Source organism: Arachis stenosperma, chromosome 1 (genome assembly GCF_014773155.1).
Source record: "Arachis stenosperma cultivar V10309 chromosome 1, arast.V10309.gnm1.PFL2, whole genome shotgun sequence".
Lineage (NCBI taxonomy): Eukaryota > Viridiplantae > Streptophyta > Magnoliopsida > Fabales > Fabaceae > Arachis > Arachis stenosperma.
Window position 1 is genome coordinate 117,379,383 of NC_080377.1, and position 18,138 is coordinate 117,397,520.

An 18,138-nucleotide genomic window follows, 5' to 3' on the forward strand; every position below is an offset into this window, starting at 1 on the left:
TTTTGAAAAAGAGTGAGATATTTTCGAAAATAGAAGAGAGAGAAGTAGTTAGGTGGTTTTGAAAAAGATAAGAAACAAATAAAAAGTTAGTTAGTTGATTGAAAAAGATTTGAAATTAAATTTTGAAAAAGATAAGAAGATAAGAAGTTAGATAAGATATTTTGAAATCAAATTTTGAGAAAGATAAAATTTTTGAAAAAAGTAAGATAAAGATAAAATAAAAGTTTTAAGAAAAAGATATTTTGAAAAAGATTTAATTTTTAAAAAGACTTAACTAACAAGAAACTACAAGATAAGATTCTAGAACTTTAAAGATTGAACCTTTCTTAACAAGAAAGTAACAAACTTCAAATTTTTGAACCAATCACATTAATTGTTAGTTAATTTTCGAAAATAATGATAGAAAGATAAGAAAAAGATTTTGAAAATATTTTGAAAATTAATTTTGAAATTTTCGAAAATAATAAAAAAATGAAAAAGATATGATTTTTGAAAAAAGATTTTAAAAAGATAAGATTTTTAAAATTGAAATTTTGACTTGACTTGTAAGAAACAACTAATTTTGAAAATTTTTGACCAAGTCAACCCAAAATTTCGAAAATTTGGAGGGAAATAAGGAAAAGATATTTTTTTGATTTTTGAATTTTTAATTAAGAGAGAGAAAAACAACAAAAATACTTAATGCATGAAATTTTTAGATCAAAACAATGAATGCATGCAAGAATGCTTATGAATGTCAAGATGAACACCAAGAACACCTTGAAGATCATGATGAACATCAAGAACATATTTTTGAAAAATTTTTGATGCAAAGAAAACATGCAAGACACCAAACTTAGAAATCTTTAATGCATGAAAAATATGAATGCAAAAATGCACATGAAAAACAACAAACAACACAAAACAAGAAAACATCAAGATCAAACAAGAGGACTTATCAAGAACAACTTGAAGATCATGAAGAACACTATGAATGCATGGGATTTTCGAAAAATGCAAGAAAAATTTTCAAAAGCATGCAATTGACACCAAACTTAAAAATTAACATAAGACTCAAACAAGAACACAAAATATTTTTGATTTTTATGATTTTCAAAATTTTTTTTTTGGGATTTTTATTAATTTTTTTCGAAAATAAAGCTTGGAAAAACGAAAAATAAAAGAAAAATTTTGAAAAAGATTTTTGAAAAGAAAATTACCTAATCTGAGCAACAAGATGAACCGTCAGTTGTCCATACTCGAACAATCCCCGGCAACGGCGCCAAAAACTTGGTGGACGAAATTGTGATCCATGTTCTAATTATTTTGAGATGAAGGCTTCTAAGGGGCACCAGCTGAATTCACAACTCCGTTCAACTAACCAGCAAGTGTACTGGGTCGTCCAAGTAATAAACCTTACGTGAGTAAGGGTCGATCCCACAGAGATTGTTGGTATGAAGCAAGCTATGGTCACCTTGTAGATCTCAGTCAGGCGGATTAAACATTATTTATGGGTTCGAAGATAGAAATAAAGATTAGAAATAAGAAAAGGGATAGAATACTTATGTAGATTCATTGGTAGGAATTTCAGATAAGCATATAGAGATGCTGTATGGCTCAAGGACGCCTGCTTTCCCACTGCTTCTACTCAATCCTTCTTACTCCTTTCCATGGCAAGCTGTGTATAGGGGTTCACCATCAGCGGTGGCTACTTTCAATCCTCTCGGGAAAATATCCTATGCGGCTGTCACTCGCACAGCTAATCATCTGGAGGCATCACCCATGGTTGATGGCTACATCCCATCCTCGCAGTGAAAACTAATGCTCACGCACTCTGTCACAGTACGGCTAATCACTGGTTGGTTCCCGCGCCTACTGGAATAGAATCCCTTGATTCTTTTGCGTCTGTCACTAACGCCCAGTACTTGCAAGTTTGAAGCACGTCACAGTCATTCATTACCGGAATCCTACTCGGAATACCACAGACAAGGTGAGACTTTCCGGATTCCCAGGATCCTACTCGGAATATCACAGACAAGGTTAGACTTTCTGGATCCTCATAAATGCCGCCATCTATTTAGCTTATACCACGAAGATTCTGTTGGGGAATCTAAGAGATACACACTCAAGCTCTGTTGCATGTAGAACGTAAGTGGTTGTCAATCACGCGCGTTCATAAGTGAGAATGATAATGAGGGTTATCTGACTCATCACATTCATCATGTTCTTGGGTACGAATGAATATCTTGGAATAAGAATAAGAGAGATTTGAATAAAAGAAAATAGAACTTCATTAATACTTGAGGTACAGCAGAGCTCCACACCCTTAATCTATGGTGTGCAGAAACTCCACCGTTGAAAATACATAAGTGAAAGAGGTTCAGGCATGGCCGAATGGCCAGCCCTCTCCATGATCAAGTGACCGAATGAATAAAGAGTTAAAGTGGTCAAAAAGATGGTCAAAAGATGTCTAATACAATAGATGAATGTCCTATATATACTAGACTAGCTACTAGGGTTTACATGAGTAAGTAATTGATGCATAAATCCACTTCCGGGGCCCACTTGGTGTATGTTTGGGCTGAGCTTGATCAATCCACGAGCTGAGGCTTCTCTTGGAGTTGAACTTCGAGTTATGACGTGTATTGGGCGTTCAACTCCGGATCATGACGTTTTTCTGGCGTTTAACTCCAGACAGCAGCATGTACTTGGCGTTCAACGCCAAGTTACGTCGTCATTCTTCGAATAAAGTATGGACTATTATATATTGCTGGAAAGCCCTGGATGTCTACTTTCCAACGCCGTTGAGAGCGCGCCAATTGGAGTTCTGTAGCTCCAGAAAATCCATTTCGAGTGCAGGGAGGTTAGAATCCAACAGCATCAGCAGTCCTTTTGTCAGCCTTTTTCAGAGTTTTGCTCAAATCCCTCAATTTCAGTCAGAATTTACCTGAAATCACAGAAAAACACACAAACTCATAGTAAAGTCCAGAAATGTGAATTTAACATAAAAACTAAGGAAAACTTCCCTAAAAGTAGCTTGAACTTACTAAAAACTACCTAAAAACAATGCCAAAAAGCGTATAAATTATCCGCTCATCAATACCCTAAGAGGAGTATAGTTATGATATTTTTTGATTTTCTCTCCGGAGCGATCTTCCTTTTTCTTGGATTCTTTATCTCGGTAGGCAGAGCCAAACCTTGAGGTTTCGCCAAGTCGAGAGTTTTCCTCCATGTTGATGTATTTTTTTTCCCGTTCTTGTACCTCGTCTAAGGATGTAGGGTATCTCTTTGATATAGATTGGCTAAATGGTCCTTCTCGTAGGCCATTTATAAGGCCCATAATTGCAGCCTCTGTTGGTAGACTTTGTATGTCCATGCATGTTTTGTTGAATCTTTCCATGTAGTTGCGAAGGCTCTCCCGATCTCCTTGCTTGATCCCTAGTAGGCTAGGTGCGTGTTTGGCTTTGTCCTTTTGTATGGAGAATCGGGCCAGGAACTTCTTGGCCAGATCGTCGAAACTCGAGATGGATTTTGGAGGTAGGTTGTCAAACCATTTAATGGCTGTCTTTGTGAGAGTTGTTGGAAAAGGCTTTGCAGCGGACTGCATCTGAGGCATTTGTGAGGTACATTCTACTTCTGAAGTTGCTGAGATGATGGTTGGGGTCCGAGGTGCCGTCATATAGAGTCATATCCGGAAGCTTGAAATCTTTTAGAATTTTGGTCTTCATAATTTCTCTGGTGAATGGATCTTGATCTTTCTGAGAGCTATCTTCTGCGGATGATCGAGTAGCTTTAGTTTTAAGATCGGCTTCGAGTTTTACAAGCTTATCTTCCAGTTCTCTGCGCCACCTTATCTCCCGGTGTAGATCTTCTTCCTTTTTCACGTCGATGTTGGGCTTCTTTCTCGAGTTGCTCCAATCGATTTTGAAGTGCTTCTATTACTCCTGGATTTGATGAATTTTTGTCTCCATTGGTTTCTGGAGTATCTTTGAGTATTGTGTCCGCATTTTTATGCGGCGTTCTGTCTTCCAAACCTGAATCGTGGTCGTTGTCATGGTCATCTGCCATGTCAATGGGATGACTTCCAGGTTCCCCGGCAACGGCGCCAATGTTCCGAGGGTCACCTGAAACTGTAGGTCGATCTCGGACGAGACCTTCTGTGTTGGTCGGAGCCGACATGTCCGGCAGGTGTACAGCGGCCGGAGCTGGTGTGTCCGACTTGTTGGACTTGGTGGTGATGCTGATCCTTCGTCCCCGGAGGGTGTGGGGTACCTGCAAGGGACTCCGATGCTTAAGTTAGCAAGGGTATTAAGCAGGTATTGAGTAGAATTAGAGTATGAGTTATACCTGGGTGCTCCAGTGTATTTATAATGGTGAGATGTGGCCTCCTGCGGATAAGATAAGTTAGTTATCTTATCTTATCTTTATCTTATCTTTAAGTGAGGTCATCTTTAAGGGAACTGCCTTTATCTCTATGGGCTTGGGCTGCCCTTGGATTTGGGGTGCATTCCTCTATTTGGGCCCTTCATTTGGACTTTCCTGTGACTTGGCCGAGCTCTTTGAGGAGAGGTTTGGTTGTCCTGACCTGAAGAGGTCGGTCGCTTTGTCTGTCGAACATCCCGAGTCGGACAGCTCGACCCAGGGTATGAACAGTACCATACGAATAAATTCACTTAGTACCATATCAATAATTACATATTAAAAAAATAATTACTCTATTGGTCCTCTAAATTTTTGAAATTTTCTGTTAGGTGCATATAATATCTTTTTTGTTTCAATCATATCCCTCAGACAAAATTTCTTTTTTTTTTTAATTAGGCCACTATTGGTATTGATTTGCTCAATTGTATCAGGATGTATTTACAACAAAAAAATATGATTCATGGATTCAATTAAAAGAAAAACAAAACCTTTGCAGTGAATTAAGAAAAAAAATGGTGTAATGACTCAATTAAAATAAGAAAGAAAAAAGGGAGTTCCTTAAAAAATTTGGAAAATGCTATGCATCAATAGAGTCATTAAAGTCTAAAAAAACACAAGATGATTCTAATTGTGATTTGGATTATTTAATTCGAACTTACATAATTCGAACTTCTTGAATATGCATTAGGCTTTATCTACATTTTGTTTTTTAATAAATCAATGTTACTTCAGATTGGTTTTTGTAGTTTATTACATTTTTAATGTTCAATTTTTATGCTGATTATTAAATAATTAATTCATTTCTTATTTGATCATGAATTTTTTTTATATTTGGTTGTTAAATATATATTTACACGAATTTCTATTAATTTAAATTAAAATGGATGATATAGACCAATCAGAAATATATGATCCTTCGATAAATTCATTAAGTCAAGTTGCTTCTGTTATTGATCATCCTCTGTTCTTGCAAAGTGAGATACAAGGTACGCTCTCTTTCTTAAATCATCTATTATTCAAGAATACTCAAATAAAAATCTTATTTAGTTAGTTTTAAAAGATTCTATTGTGCTTTCGTGATGAGATATTATTCAGGCAGTGTAAAATAGAAATAGTGTTTTCTTATATTTTCTTCTTACAAAATTTAAACGAGTCAAGTATTTATTATATATTATATCAATAAGCTAATGGTTTATTCATTTTATGTTCAATCTATTTCATGGCAACTAATTGAGATAAAATTTTTTTTATTGTTATGCATGTTTTTTTTTGGTTTATCTTTACCAGGTTGTCTTGATGTTGGTGATCCTAACTATGAATGCTCAATCTGTGGGGCGTGTTTCTGGTTATCAGAACGTGTTGAAAGAGATTCTACAATTAGTCGTCCTGTTTTTACTGTTTGTTGCTCAAAAGGGAAAATTCAATTGCCTTATCTTCGAAAGCCCCCAGATCTGTTATAAAATTTGATTAATGGACATGATAGGAAGAGTTTGTATTTCCAAAAAAATATTCGATCCTATAACAGTATGTTTGCCTTTACGTCTCTTGGTGGTAAGGTATTGGATTCAGTGAATGATGGGAGTGGTCCACCGCAGTTTATAATAACTGGTCAAAATTATCATTGGATTGGAAGTTTGCTCCCAGATCCTAGTCAGAAGCCTAAATTTGTGCAATTATATATATACGACACTCAGCATGAGATAATGCATAGGCAGGGAATCTTTCGGTATGTGTGTTTGAAGTTTTGTTGTTAAGTTTTTTTATTCTATTTCCTTGATGTTTTAATGTTATTTGCATTGAAAAACACGTTTATATCTATCATTGCATAGTTATATTGTGTTTTATTCCCGTTATAATGTGTTATTAATCATTTTTTATTGATAATGATTTATCAAAACATATTGAAATTGTATTCTGTGTGGTTTTTAAATATATTTTTGTGGTTAATGTATATTTGTTTTAGGCAAACATCTGAGATAGATAAAGATTGATAATTGGGTTATTGCAAATGATCGATACTCATAATGTCATAGCACAGTCATTTCGAAGAGTCAGAGAATTCTATCAGTGTCATCCATCCGAGATATTCTCTTTGAAGTTGTATTCGCATATATAGGAAGGTCGATCGAAGAAATTACAATACTCCCTCTTGTGATGAAGTTGCTGCTCTGATTGTTGGAGATTTTGATTCGTCAAATCATGGTCGTGACATTATTGTTCGATCTACTGCTGGTCAGTTGCAACGTATCTATGAAACTCATGCTCTGTATTGGCCTTTACAGTATCCGTTGTTGTTTCCATATGGCGAGCATGGTTACCAGTTGAATATTCTATATCGAGGTCAACAGGAGGGATATGTCCCTGGAAGAAGAACAAGGGTTTCTCTTAGGGAATTCATATGTTTTTGTTTGCAGATTAGGGAGCAAGAAGATGGAATTATTCACAAGTGTAGGCAATTATTTCAACAATTTTTTGTTGACTGTTTCACGATGATTGAGTCACAGAAGTTGTATGAGATTAGAATGAAGCAAAGTACAATTAGAGGAGAAGTGCTCCAAGGAATAGAAGAGGCTATGTGTCGTGGTGACGACGAAGCTTCTTCAATTGGGACACGAGTCATCTTGCATTCTTCGTTCACTGGTGGTAGACGTTATATGTTTAATTGTTGTCAGGATGCGATGGCAATCTGTAAACATTTCGGCTATCCAGATTTATTCCTTACTATTACGTGTAATTCAAATTAGCCTGAATTTCAGCGGTTCACGGAGCGGGAGCGAATTCCCATCGCTGATCGTCCTGATATCTCTTGCCGGGTTTTTCATGCTAAGTTGAAATGCCTGCTAAGCGATCTCAAGGAAGGTGTATTTTTTGGTCCACTTAATGCAGGTATGTTCCTTTCTTGCTTAGCATTTCAATTTCTGTCTGTTGTTTTTGTAGATGTAGTTGTCTGGATTCTTTATGATATTTTTTGTATTTTTTAGGTATGTATACTATTGAGTTCCAAAAAAGAGGTCTACCGCATGCACACATGTTACTATGGCTTAACGGGGAAAGCAACTTACAAAGTGTTGAAATTGTTGATGAATTCATCTGTGCCGAACTACCCAATCCACAGAAATTTCCATCTCTTTATAATGTCGTCTCCAAGTACATGATCCATGGTCCTTGCGGTCTTCTTAGACCGAGTTCTCCTTGCATGAAAGATGGTAAGTGCTCAAAATTTTATCTGAAAAGATTTGTTGATCAAACGAGCTTTGATGAAGATGGCTATCCGATTTATAGACGTCGTAATATGGGTGTGACAGTGAAGATCAACGACGTTGATATTGACAACAGATTTGTTGTGCCTTATAATCCACTGCTGTTAATGAAATATCAAGCTCACATAAATCTTGAGTTCTGTAACAAGTCAAACGTCATCAAGTATCTTTTTAAGTATATCAATAAGGGTCCAGATTGGGTCACTGCAACTGTTGGAGAAACATATTATGTTGGGGAATCTTCTCAGGTAGTTGATGAGATCAAGCAGTATTACGACTGTCGTTATTTATCACCGTCTGAATCCATGTGGAGAATTTTTGCTTATGATATTCATCATAGATGGCCGTCAGTACAGAGGTTGACTTTTCACTTGCCAAACTAGCAGCATGTTGTATTCGATGATGCTGATATCACTACTTATGTTTATTTGCGCAACAAAGATTTGCTGACGATGTTTAAGGGTTGGATGATGGCGAACAGGCGGTTCCCAGATGGGTGGTCTTTAACATATGTTGAATATCCAGGAAAATTTTTCTACTGTTTGAACAGTAGGGAGTGGAAGCCGAGAAAGAGGGGATTCTCAATTGGAAGATTGAGTTTTGCTCATCCGTCATCTTGTGAACTTTTCTATATGCGGATGCTTTTGAATGTGCAGAGAGGTTGTACCAGTTTTTGAAGTATAAGAACCGTGAATGGTGTTACTTATGATACATTTCAGGAGGCATGTTCTTCCATGGGATTCTTGATAGATGATAAGGAGTATGTTTCTGCTATTAAGGAAGTTGCCGAGGTAGCGTCCGCTGCACAGCTAAGGAGGTTTTTTGTGATGTTATTGTTATCTAGTTCCATGGGAAGGCCTTTGTCAGTTCGGGAACAAACTTGGGCCTATTTGTCTGATGATGTTCTTTATCGCAGAAGGCATGAGCTGCAATATCCTGGTAAGAATTTTGTTCATGGTGATTTTATTATATGACAAGTAGGCACACACAAACTTAGACAGTGCAGAAATTATATTATCGTGCTAATATTTATTAATTATCGTTAAATGTAGATCTAACGATGAGTTAGGACGAGTTTTAAACATTTTGTTTGTTGGAGATTGAGAAACTATTGCAGAGTAATGGAAAATCATTGAGAAATTATGCCGGTATGCCAGTTCCTAATAACTCTTTAGTGTCTCAATTTAGCAACTTGATGCTGCTGCGTGAGTTGCAGTATGACACTGTTTCTTTGACTCGTAAGCATGAGGCAAACGTCTTAAAGTTAAATGAAGAACAGCGGGTGGTCTACGATAAAATTATTGATTGCGTTTCGAATAAGAGGCACGGATTCTTTTTTGTGTATGGGTTTGGTGGCACTGGAAAAACTTTTTTATACAGGGTTTTGTTTGCTAGATTGCGATCTGAGAAAAGGATTGTTATAAACGTTGCTTCTAGTGGTATATCTTCTCTGTTGTTACCTGGTGGTAAGACGACTGACTCTATGTTCAATATTCCTGTTGAGCTGACTGAAGATACTGTTTGTCAGATTAAGAAGGATAGTGCAAAAGCTGAGGTAGTCCGATTGGCTGATTTGATTATTTGGGATGAGGCACCGATGAATAACAAGTTGGCTTTTGAAGCACTCGATAGGACGTTATGTGATATAATGGTTTCGGTCTCTAATAGGAATAAAGATTTACCTTTTGGTGGGAAGGTGGTCGTTCTCGGTGGTGATTTCAGGCAAGTCTTGCCAGTTATTTCGAAAGGTTCTCGTGCTGAGATTGTGATGGCTTCGATAAATTCTTCTGTCCTCTGGAAATATTGTGAGGTTGTGTCTGACAAAAAATATGAGGTTAACAATGGGATTGGAACAATCAACTCTTCAGGAGTTAAGGTCATTTTCAGATTGGATACTTCAAATCGGTGAAGGTCGGTGTGGAACAGTGGTCAATGATAAACTTTTTGTTGATATTCCTTCTGATTTAATAATTCCTGTCTTGGAAAATCCAGTGGAAGATATTGTAAATACAATCTATCCAAATTTGGTTCAGAATTTTCGTGATCCAAGTTTTTCCAGGATAGGGCAATTTTGGCTCCGACTGTCGACAATGTTGAAGAGATAAATAATTATATAGTTCACTTGTTGCCCGGGGAGGAGAAAAATTATCTCAGTGCTGATTCGATATGTGGTAGTGATGTCTATTCTGATGTTGATGTTGATTGGATAAATGTTGAATTCTTGAATTAGATTAGGTGTTCTGGTCTACCTAATCATTCATTGAAGTTGAAAATAGGCGTGCCTATTATTTTGTTGAGGAATATTGATCCAGCTGGGGGTTTGTGTAATGGGACCCGACTTGTTGTGCGAGATTTAGGGAGAAATGTGATTGATGCGGATATTGTTTCTGGTAGCAATGTTGGGGATAAATTTTTTATCAGTAGAATGAATATGATTCCCAGTGATACGGTTATACCGTTTAAATTCCAACGCCGTCAGTTCCCGGTTTCTCTGTCGTTTGCAATGACAATAAACAAAAGCCAGGGTCAGACATTATCAACAGCCGGGTTGTTCTTGCGTCGTCCTGTGTTTTGTCACGGTCAACTTTATGTAGCTGTTTCTCGAGTTAGGAATAGAAATTGTCTTAAGATTTTACTTTGTGATGATGGATTAGTTGATCCTATCAGGACTGAAAATGTTGTATTTACAGAAGTTTTTGATAAGATATAATGTAGTTTCTTCTTATACATTCCAATCATATATGTGTAATTTATAGTTTTCTTTTGGTCTATGTTTTCTTTAGAGAGGGACAGTTTCTTTGGGGTATGTGTAAAATCGTGTCAACCATTTTGTGTGCATTAGATGCGCCAATTTTTATGAACTGTTAGATTCTATTAAATGAAAATTAAAGGATCTTATGAAAGAAGAGTATTTCATACGATTTATAAATATATAATATATTACTGTATATTAGCATACGCATGGTTTCATCTCCGATGTGGAGAGCTATCTGCGTTTCAGGCCCGCAGACATCCAAGCTGGACGTTCTTCTCCACCGTGGCTTCTCCTCAGGAAGGGTGCATGTTCTCCTCTTTGCTTTCGCCGTCAGCTGTTTTTTCTTACGATTCCTTAACGCAAGCCCCTTTTTTCGCGGATTTAGTTGATCAGGTAATGATCAAATTGAACCCAAGCCCCTTTGTTTTCATCTCTTGATCTACTACCCTCTGCCCTACTAAATGTTGTGTACAGCCTCTTTTTCTTTGGTCTTTGGTTCCTTGTCATTCATTGCAGGTTAAGTATTTTCCCATAGAGTCTCAAATAGAAGATCTGCAAGCAATCAATTAGGTACACTCTTCTGGTACCTTTATTTCCAAACCTATTTTCGTCTTCACTGTTTTGCTTTTTGTTCATTGTGTATATCCTTGTGATCAAATTTCGTATCTCCTACACTGTTAATCCAGGTTTTACTGTCTACGTTTTGTGAATCTGCTAAGTTGTGAAATGTATATTTCGATTCATATGTTTCTTGGTTCATGTTCTTTTTTTACGGTTTTTGGAAGTTGATGTTAATTTGAATATGGTATAACAATTGGATTCATCTTATTCTTCTTCATTGTCTGCAATTTCTTGTTAATTACATTATCATTTTTGCTTTTGTTAGTTGTTGAGTTTTTTTTTTGTATGTGGTCTGTCTATTTTATCAATATTTTGGTTCTTATCATGATTAGAAAGATTAAATTTGTACTTATGTTTTCTTATATTTATTGATCATGGTTTGGTTTTGTTAATCATTGTTTAGGTATCGGGTTTCTTCCTAATCTACTTCCTCAGCGGTGATGTCGTTGGCAGAGTTTTTTGTAGACATAAAGTTGTTTGCGCTGAGTTTAATAGCTTCATTGAGAAAGGAATGGGTGTTTTGACACCAAGTTGGCATTATGATCCTCTGTTATCTTTCCCTAAAAATGTCTTCTGCACATATAATGATGTTATTCCATATCTTATGTGTCTTTTTGAAAATATTAAATTTTATTCAAAAATTTGATTATTTACTTTTTTAATTCTGATATTATTTTTTCTAAAAAATAGAAATAAATTATATTGTTAATTTATTAATAAAAATAAAATATTTCCATCTTATTAATCAAAATTAATTATTTATCTTCTTATAGCAAGAAAGGTCATATGATACCAATGTAAGTTTCATTTTAATGTTATAAACAAAAAAATTATTTTAATCGTAATTAGACTCAGTCTATACAATTTTATTTTATTTTGTTATTTCTAAGAAATATATTTAGGTAAAATATCTTATTAGTAGTAACTTTTTTATAGTGTATTTATCAATTATTCTTGGTGGCTTCTGTCCTCTATTTTTTTTTATTATTTTGGTTATAATATTTAGTAAAAATTCTAATTTGATGTCTAATATTTTAAATATTTTGTTTTGGTTAAAAATAATTTTGTACGATTTTAAATATTGTTATAGTATTGTTATTTAAAGTACTTAATTATGCACTAAGATATTATGTATCTATTACAATCTATCAATATTCTTCTTTTATATTAACCTTTGATCTCTATGTAATATAATCTAATGGTTTATACGAATATGGAATATTCTATAAGTACATAATTCTTGTCCTCATTTAAGATATATCCTCTTGTTTAATGAATAGAATTGATGGTTCATATTTTACTTTGATTTTTTTTTGTTTAAAAAAGTCAGTTTTTAAATATAGTTATTTTAGCGACTATCAAAAAGTTAATTGACTATGGCCAGTTTGGGTAACGAACTTCTCTTTTTGATAAAATAATTTAAATAATAAATGACTCTATTAAAAGTAACTTATAAATAGGTTATTTTGTGTTTGGGTTTTTAACTCTAAAAGTGCTTATTTTATATAGATCTGATAAAAAGTAAATGTATTATGAGAGAAGTCTTTTTTTTTTAATTTTTTTATAAGCTTCTAAATAGCTTCTTAGAAAGTTGTAATTTGGTTTTGAAAATTGGATCAGACATTAATATTACCACTTTTCATAAGTTAAAAGTTAAAAAAAGTTACTTCTAAAGTTTTGCAAACGGGCCCTATATCTTTATGAAAATATGAAATTTTATTAAAAAAATTGAATTATTTACTTTCTTAAATTTGATATTGTTTTTTCCAAATAAAATGTATTGTAACTCTTTTATATTTTATTCTTGTGAATTTATCCAAATCTCAATTGATTTTGTTTTATTTTTTTTTAGTTAAAATGTATCTGTTTTAATAGATGAACTAGATTTTTATTTTTTAAAAATTCAATTTAAAGTATTTTTTTAATACATTGATTTTTCATAAAATAAAAAACTTAAATATATAAAATTATTGATTTTCTTTTTTTTTCTACGAGTCAAAAAAACACTTGGTTGCAGTTATTTATTTTGATTAGTATAATCATCTCAATTAAACGCTAAAGTTAATTAAAGTGAGGTAATTCTAATTTCTTTTCAGCAATTCATCTCTTTCGAGTGATTAGGGATCCTAAAAGACATTTCTGCCTCACCCCATCTCCTCTATCCCTAACCCAATCTCCATCCATCGCATGATCGCCGCACCCCTATCCTCGACTGAGATTTCGGCTTCCCTCCTCGGTTCTGGCCACATGCAGAGAAGCTATGGCTATCTCTGTGATTCGATTCGGTTCCACCATGAGGGTGTTGTTCTCTTTGTTGTGTCTGTTCCTTCTCCCCATGATTGCTTTATCTCTCTCTGTGGAGCATACCTCATTATCCATCTGGATTTCTCAGTTTTGGATAACAGATGTTGCCACCGCGGTTCAAAAGGTATATGTGGGCTATAGTTCCATTCTCCCCCTGTTCAATCTGTTTCTCGATTCCTTCTCCAGTTTCCATTTCTTTTTTTGTGTTAATTGTTGCTATTTTCTGGATCTATCATTTAATTTTGGGTTGTTTGGTTTTTGATTTAATCATGGTGATTGTTACTTTTTTTGGTAAATTAATGGTTCTCTCCTATGTTTGTGTTGTTGGTGTTTCTGTGAAATAATTTACTTCTTGGGGGGGGGGATGGGTTTGCTCATTATAAATTATATAATTTTCTTTCTGCTGTTGGACTGAAGTTAACTGTAGTGTTTGGTATAGTTGACTGGTGAAATTCTCTTTTTGCTTTATTGTGAATTGTCAAATCAACTATATGTGGTAGGTATTTGGTAATTTGCAACAGGTCTCTTCCCATATTATTTTTGCTCTTTTCCCATGAGTATTTGGTAACTTGTGAGATCTTCCTAAATGATGTGTGTAGCCATATCAATCTATATATGCCTATTAGTCTATCTCTGTCCTATATGTGAAGCTTACATTGTAAGGTTTAGTTTTTCTTAAATTTGGGAGTTTATAACTCTAACTCATGTGTTTATCTTCTCATCTTAGTTCTGAGTTCTTCTGTGTATATTTTCTAATTTTGGTGTTCTTATCTTTCATATATTGGGAATGAATAACCGTGTTGATCTGGTGGACAAAATTACTCCGTGGAGAGAATCAAGGAAAGTGCATGTTAAAGTTGTGAAGTTGTGGTACCACATGAATCCTGCTTTGGATCTGTTCCGAGGGTTACCTGAAACTGTAGGTCGATCTCAGACGAGATCTTCTGTGTTGGTCGGAGCCGACGTGTCCGACAGGTGTGTAGCGGCCGGAGCTGGTGTGTCCGACTTGTTGGACCTGGTGATGGTGCTGATCCTTCGTCCCCGGAGGGCGGGGGATACCTGCAAGGGACTCCGATGCTTAAGTTAGCAAGGGTATTAAGCAGATATTGAGTAGAATCAGAGTATGAGTTATACCTGGGTGCTCCAGTGTATTTATAATGGTGAGATGTGGCCTCCTGCGGATAAGATAAGTTAGTTATCTTATCTTATCTTTATCTTATTTTTAAGTGAGGTCATCTTTAAGGGAACCGCCTTTATCTCTATGGGCTTGGGCTGCCCTTGGATTTGGGGCGCGTTCCTCTATTTGGGCCCTTCGTTTGGGCTTTCCTGTGACTTGGCTGAGCTCTTTGAGGAGAGGTCGGGTTGTCCTGACCTGAAGAGGTCGGTCGCTTTGTCTGTCGAACATCCCGGGTCGGACAGCTCGACCCAGGGTATGAACAGTGCCCCTGCTTGAGCTCGGTCTTTCTGTTGAGGTCGAGTTTTTGACTTCGGTCCTTTCATGATGATGCCGAACTCAAGCATTTTGTCGATTTCTTCTTTTTGTAGAATCTTTTGAATGTAGAACGTTTTCCTTTAAAGGCGCGCATTTTTATATCAGCGCTTTGCTTTGGGAACATGAAAGGGTTTAGTACCTTCATTAATTGGTATTAATTGCCCCGTTTTCTCCTGGCTTTTATTTTGAATTTTCTCAATAAAAAACGGTTTCTCTTCTTCGCTCTTCTTCGTAACTTCTCCCTTTACTCTCTCATTTTCTGTTTCTTTCGTAACTTCTTCCTGCAACATCTGTTCTGTCATTGCTCTCTGTGGAAGAGGGGTGATTACCAGATTTTCTCCTTCTACCTTTGCGGTCTTTCACTTCGAGGTTTTTCTTCTATTTCTCCAGGTTCGATTTTTCTTCCTCTGTTCCTTTTATATGTCGGTAGAAAGTTTAAATTTTGCTCAGAGAAAGTTGGGATCTTTCTATTTTTACCATGCCTGATTGTTTGCGTGTTCTGGATTTTTCTTCGTTTTTTGGTGCGAGTCTTTTGCTTTTCTTGTTGCTTGAATCTTTTCTTAGGGCTTTTGCATGTTGTCGCCGCTTCTAGTTGCGCCTTTGATGATGATTTTTTGCTTTGTATTTTTGATGTTTGATAATGCTTTTTGCTGATAGACTGTAGAAAGGTGGTGACTTTGTGTTTTTGTTTTTGCTTCCTTTGTTTCCTTTTCTTTCTGATGAGTGCCGGGGCGTAAGCTGTAGAAATTTCTTGAATCCTTGCTTTGTTATTGCCTCCAAAGGATGCCCCAGGACTTTTGGTTTGAGTCTTGGGGTTTTCCTTTTCGTGGTTTCATCATCTGAGAAGTATTGACCGAGTTGTTTTCTTCCTATCCGAGATGTTTGTCGTAACCCCTATCTTCTTTTCTTACTTGTAGGATTTAGTTGGCCTCATGTCTTCTCGTAATAACATTGTAGAGATGTCTTCCAGAGTTCCCGAGGGGATGTCCGATTGGCTGGACTCCCTTGTTTTGTTGTGTGTTTCCGTTGTGGATGCTGAATTTTGCACAGAGCTAAGGAAGCATCATAGGATTTGTTGTAACAATGCTCACGAGGGGGATTATAAGCTTGTTGCTCCTGATTCTGATGAGAGGTTTGCTTTCCGACTTCCATTGAGAGGGAGCGTCCCTTCTTCTATGCCTATGAATACTTTTTCAGCCAGTTGAATGTTACTTTTCCTTTTACTGCTTTTGAAACCGACCTGTTGTGGTCGTGTAACATTGCTCCATCCCAGCTTCACCCAAATTCCTGGGATTTTATTAAAATTTTCCAACTTCTCTGTTGTGAACTAGATGTAACACCTTCTCAGACTCTTTTTCTTTACTTGTTTGTTTCCGCCAAGCCTGGCGGTTCTTCAAAAAAGAAAGCTTCTTGGGTTTCTTTCAGGTCCGCCCAGGGCCATAAAGTGTTTGCGATGTATGACGAGTCCTTTATGGACTTCAAGAACTACTTCTTTAAAGTTCGAGTTGTCGAGGGGGCCCGCCCCTTTTTTCTTGATGAAAATAATGAGCTTGCTTTTCCTCTAGAGTGGCAAAAGAATGTAAGAGTGCCACGTTACACATGGGAAATGCTTAGTGAGGTTGAGCGGGCCTTTGTAGTTGTTCTTGAAGATTTGTGGGGGAAGCCTCCCATCTGGATACGAAGAGATTTTTGAGTGATCCATCTTTGGTTCGGGCTGCTTTGGGTACTGTCTGCTTTATTTTTATACTTGCTTTCCGAGCTTTTTTCTTCTTCTATGTTGTAATTTGTCTTTTGTGGTTGATTTTGTGTTCTTCAGAGATGTCGAAGAATAATGACTCTATGAAGGCCTTCAAGAAGGCGAAGAAGGCAACTGCTGCTTTAAACATTTCGGCCAAGGCGGCCGGAGAGGGATCTTCCCAGGTTCCAGTTAAACCTCCTGTACCTAGTTCTCCCGGGCCGAGGAAAGCAATTCCTATTCCTCGGGTTCGCTTGGTCGATCCTCCGCAATCTTCTGCTGCAGCTCCTAGTGCCCCTCCTTGTAAGAAGCAAAAGTCATCCGAGCCCTTTATGGAAGAGGCCAAGTCGGAATTTGATCGAATCAAGGGTCTGAAGGAGGAGTTGGAGGTGAAGTTGGCGAAGGTGGAGAAGGAGCTGGAGGGTGAGAAGGCCAGCTCTATTGCCCTTGCTGCTTCTTTGAAGCTGGCCGAAGACATGGCATTGAAATATAAGGATAGCTATGTCTCGGCTTATAGGGAATTGATGCATCTTCGGGAGGATTTGGAAACAGCTCGGGTTAATTATGGTGAGCTTCAAGGTCACCTTGTGGGTAGCGTAACTGCTGCCTCCGAGAACCTGATGGAGCAGTTTCGGGTTGTTGCTCCTGATGCCGACTTGACTCTCATCAGCCTGGACAATGTCGTGAGGGATGGTAAGATTGTCCCTGATTACCAGGATGATGATGAGGCTGATCCTCCCCCAGTGCCTTCTCTTAAGGTGTCGACCTCCTCTGTTTCTCCCGTTACATCTGATCCGGATTGCCAGATTCTGAACCGGGATGATGGAACCGTAGATGCCGTGCCCCTTCAGACTCGTCCTCCTTCCCCTTGTCCTGACGCTACCAAGAAGGCTCCAGATGTTTGCTGATCTTTTTCTGGATGTATAGTTGGCCCGGCTTGTGGGCTTTTAAAACTTTTCATTGACATTTCCTAGTTGCTTGTTTAGCAACTTTTTATTTTAAAAAACAAAAGGTAGCTCGCTTTCCCTTCACGGTAGGTTTTGGTGGGCTTCCGGGCCTTATAACTTTTGTGGAGTAACAGAGGTAGTTTTTTGACTTGGTATCTTTTCAGTTTTCTACTGATGTTTGAAATCTTGTATCTCGACCTCTTCGGATTGCTTTGTTTTATTGTTTGTAGCTTGGATCCTTTGAGGTTTGTGACTTATGGGTCCAAGTTGTTTCTTGGTGGTTCTTTTGCGCTGGTCCCCCTTTAAGTTATTTCTGTAATCCTCTTTTTTGGACCTTTGTCAGATCTCTTCCAGGGATTACTTTGATAACTTTTTAGTAGCAGGAGTCCGATTTGGTTATGTCGGTCTCCTTTAAGTTATTTTTCGTAGTCCTCTTTCTTGGATCTTTGTCAGATCTCTTTTAGGGACTATTTGTATAACCTTTTTTAGTGATAGGAGTCCGACTTGGTTATGTCGGTCTCCTTTAAGTTATTTCTGTAATCCTCTTTTTTGGACCTTTGTCAGGTCTCTTCCAGGGATTACTTTGATAACTTTTTAATGGTAGGAGTCCGACTTGGTTATAT

At 36.8% G+C, this 18,138-nt stretch overlaps 2 protein-coding genes across 2 annotated transcripts; both read left to right on the plus strand.

The window, feature by feature from the left end:
• Positions 1-5,281: 5,281 nt before the first annotated feature.
• Positions 5,282-8,730, plus strand: LOC130984698 (uncharacterized). Its single transcript, XM_057907601.1, has 9 exons — positions 5,282-5,387; positions 5,689-5,798; positions 5,958-6,127; positions 6,518-7,082; positions 7,146-7,287; positions 7,383-7,909; positions 8,048-8,311; positions 8,381-8,600; positions 8,714-8,730. The coding sequence occupies exons 1-9, from the start codon at positions 5,282-5,284 to the stop codon at positions 8,728-8,730; spliced, it is 2,121 nt and encodes a 706-aa protein (XP_057763584.1).
• An 81-nt stretch (positions 8,731-8,811) lies between these two features.
• LOC130984714 (uncharacterized) lies at positions 8,812-10,986 on the plus strand. The gene is made up of 5 exons (XM_057907602.1): positions 8,812-9,537; positions 9,721-9,873; positions 9,928-10,341; positions 10,663-10,809; positions 10,933-10,986. Exons 1-5 carry the CDS (start codon positions 8,812-8,814, stop codon positions 10,984-10,986), a joined length of 1,494 nt encoding a protein of 497 aa, XP_057763585.1.
• Positions 10,987-18,138: the final 7,152 nt, after the last annotated feature.

What these genes read in the sequence shown, in the direction of transcription:
- LOC130984714 (XM_057907602.1), top strand. Translation starts at nt 8,812, where the DNA reads ATGCCAGTTCCTAATAACTCTTTAGTGTCTCAATTTAGCAACTTGATG. An exon ending in CTATCAGGACTGAAAATGTT is followed by an intron (nt 10,342 to 10,662) that starts GTATTTACAGAA and finishes TCTGCGTTTCAG; the next exon opens with GCCCGCAGACATCCAAGCTG. An exon ending in TCGCGGATTTAGTTGATCAG is followed by an intron (nt 10,810 to 10,932) that starts GTAATGATCAAA and finishes CATTCATTGCAG; the next exon opens with GTTAAGTATTTTCCCATAGA.
- LOC130984698 (XM_057907601.1), top strand. Translation starts at nt 5,282, where the DNA reads ATGGATGATATAGACCAATCAGAAATATATGATCCTTCGATAAATTCA. An exon ending in TTAGTCGTCCTGTTTTTACT is followed by an intron (nt 5,799 to 5,957) that starts GTTTGTTGCTCA and finishes CTTGGTGGTAAG; the next exon opens with GTATTGGATTCAGTGAATGA. An exon ending in CATAGGCAGGGAATCTTTCG is followed by an intron (nt 6,128 to 6,517) that starts GTATGTGTGTTT and finishes TCGCATATATAG; the next exon opens with GAAGGTCGATCGAAGAAATT.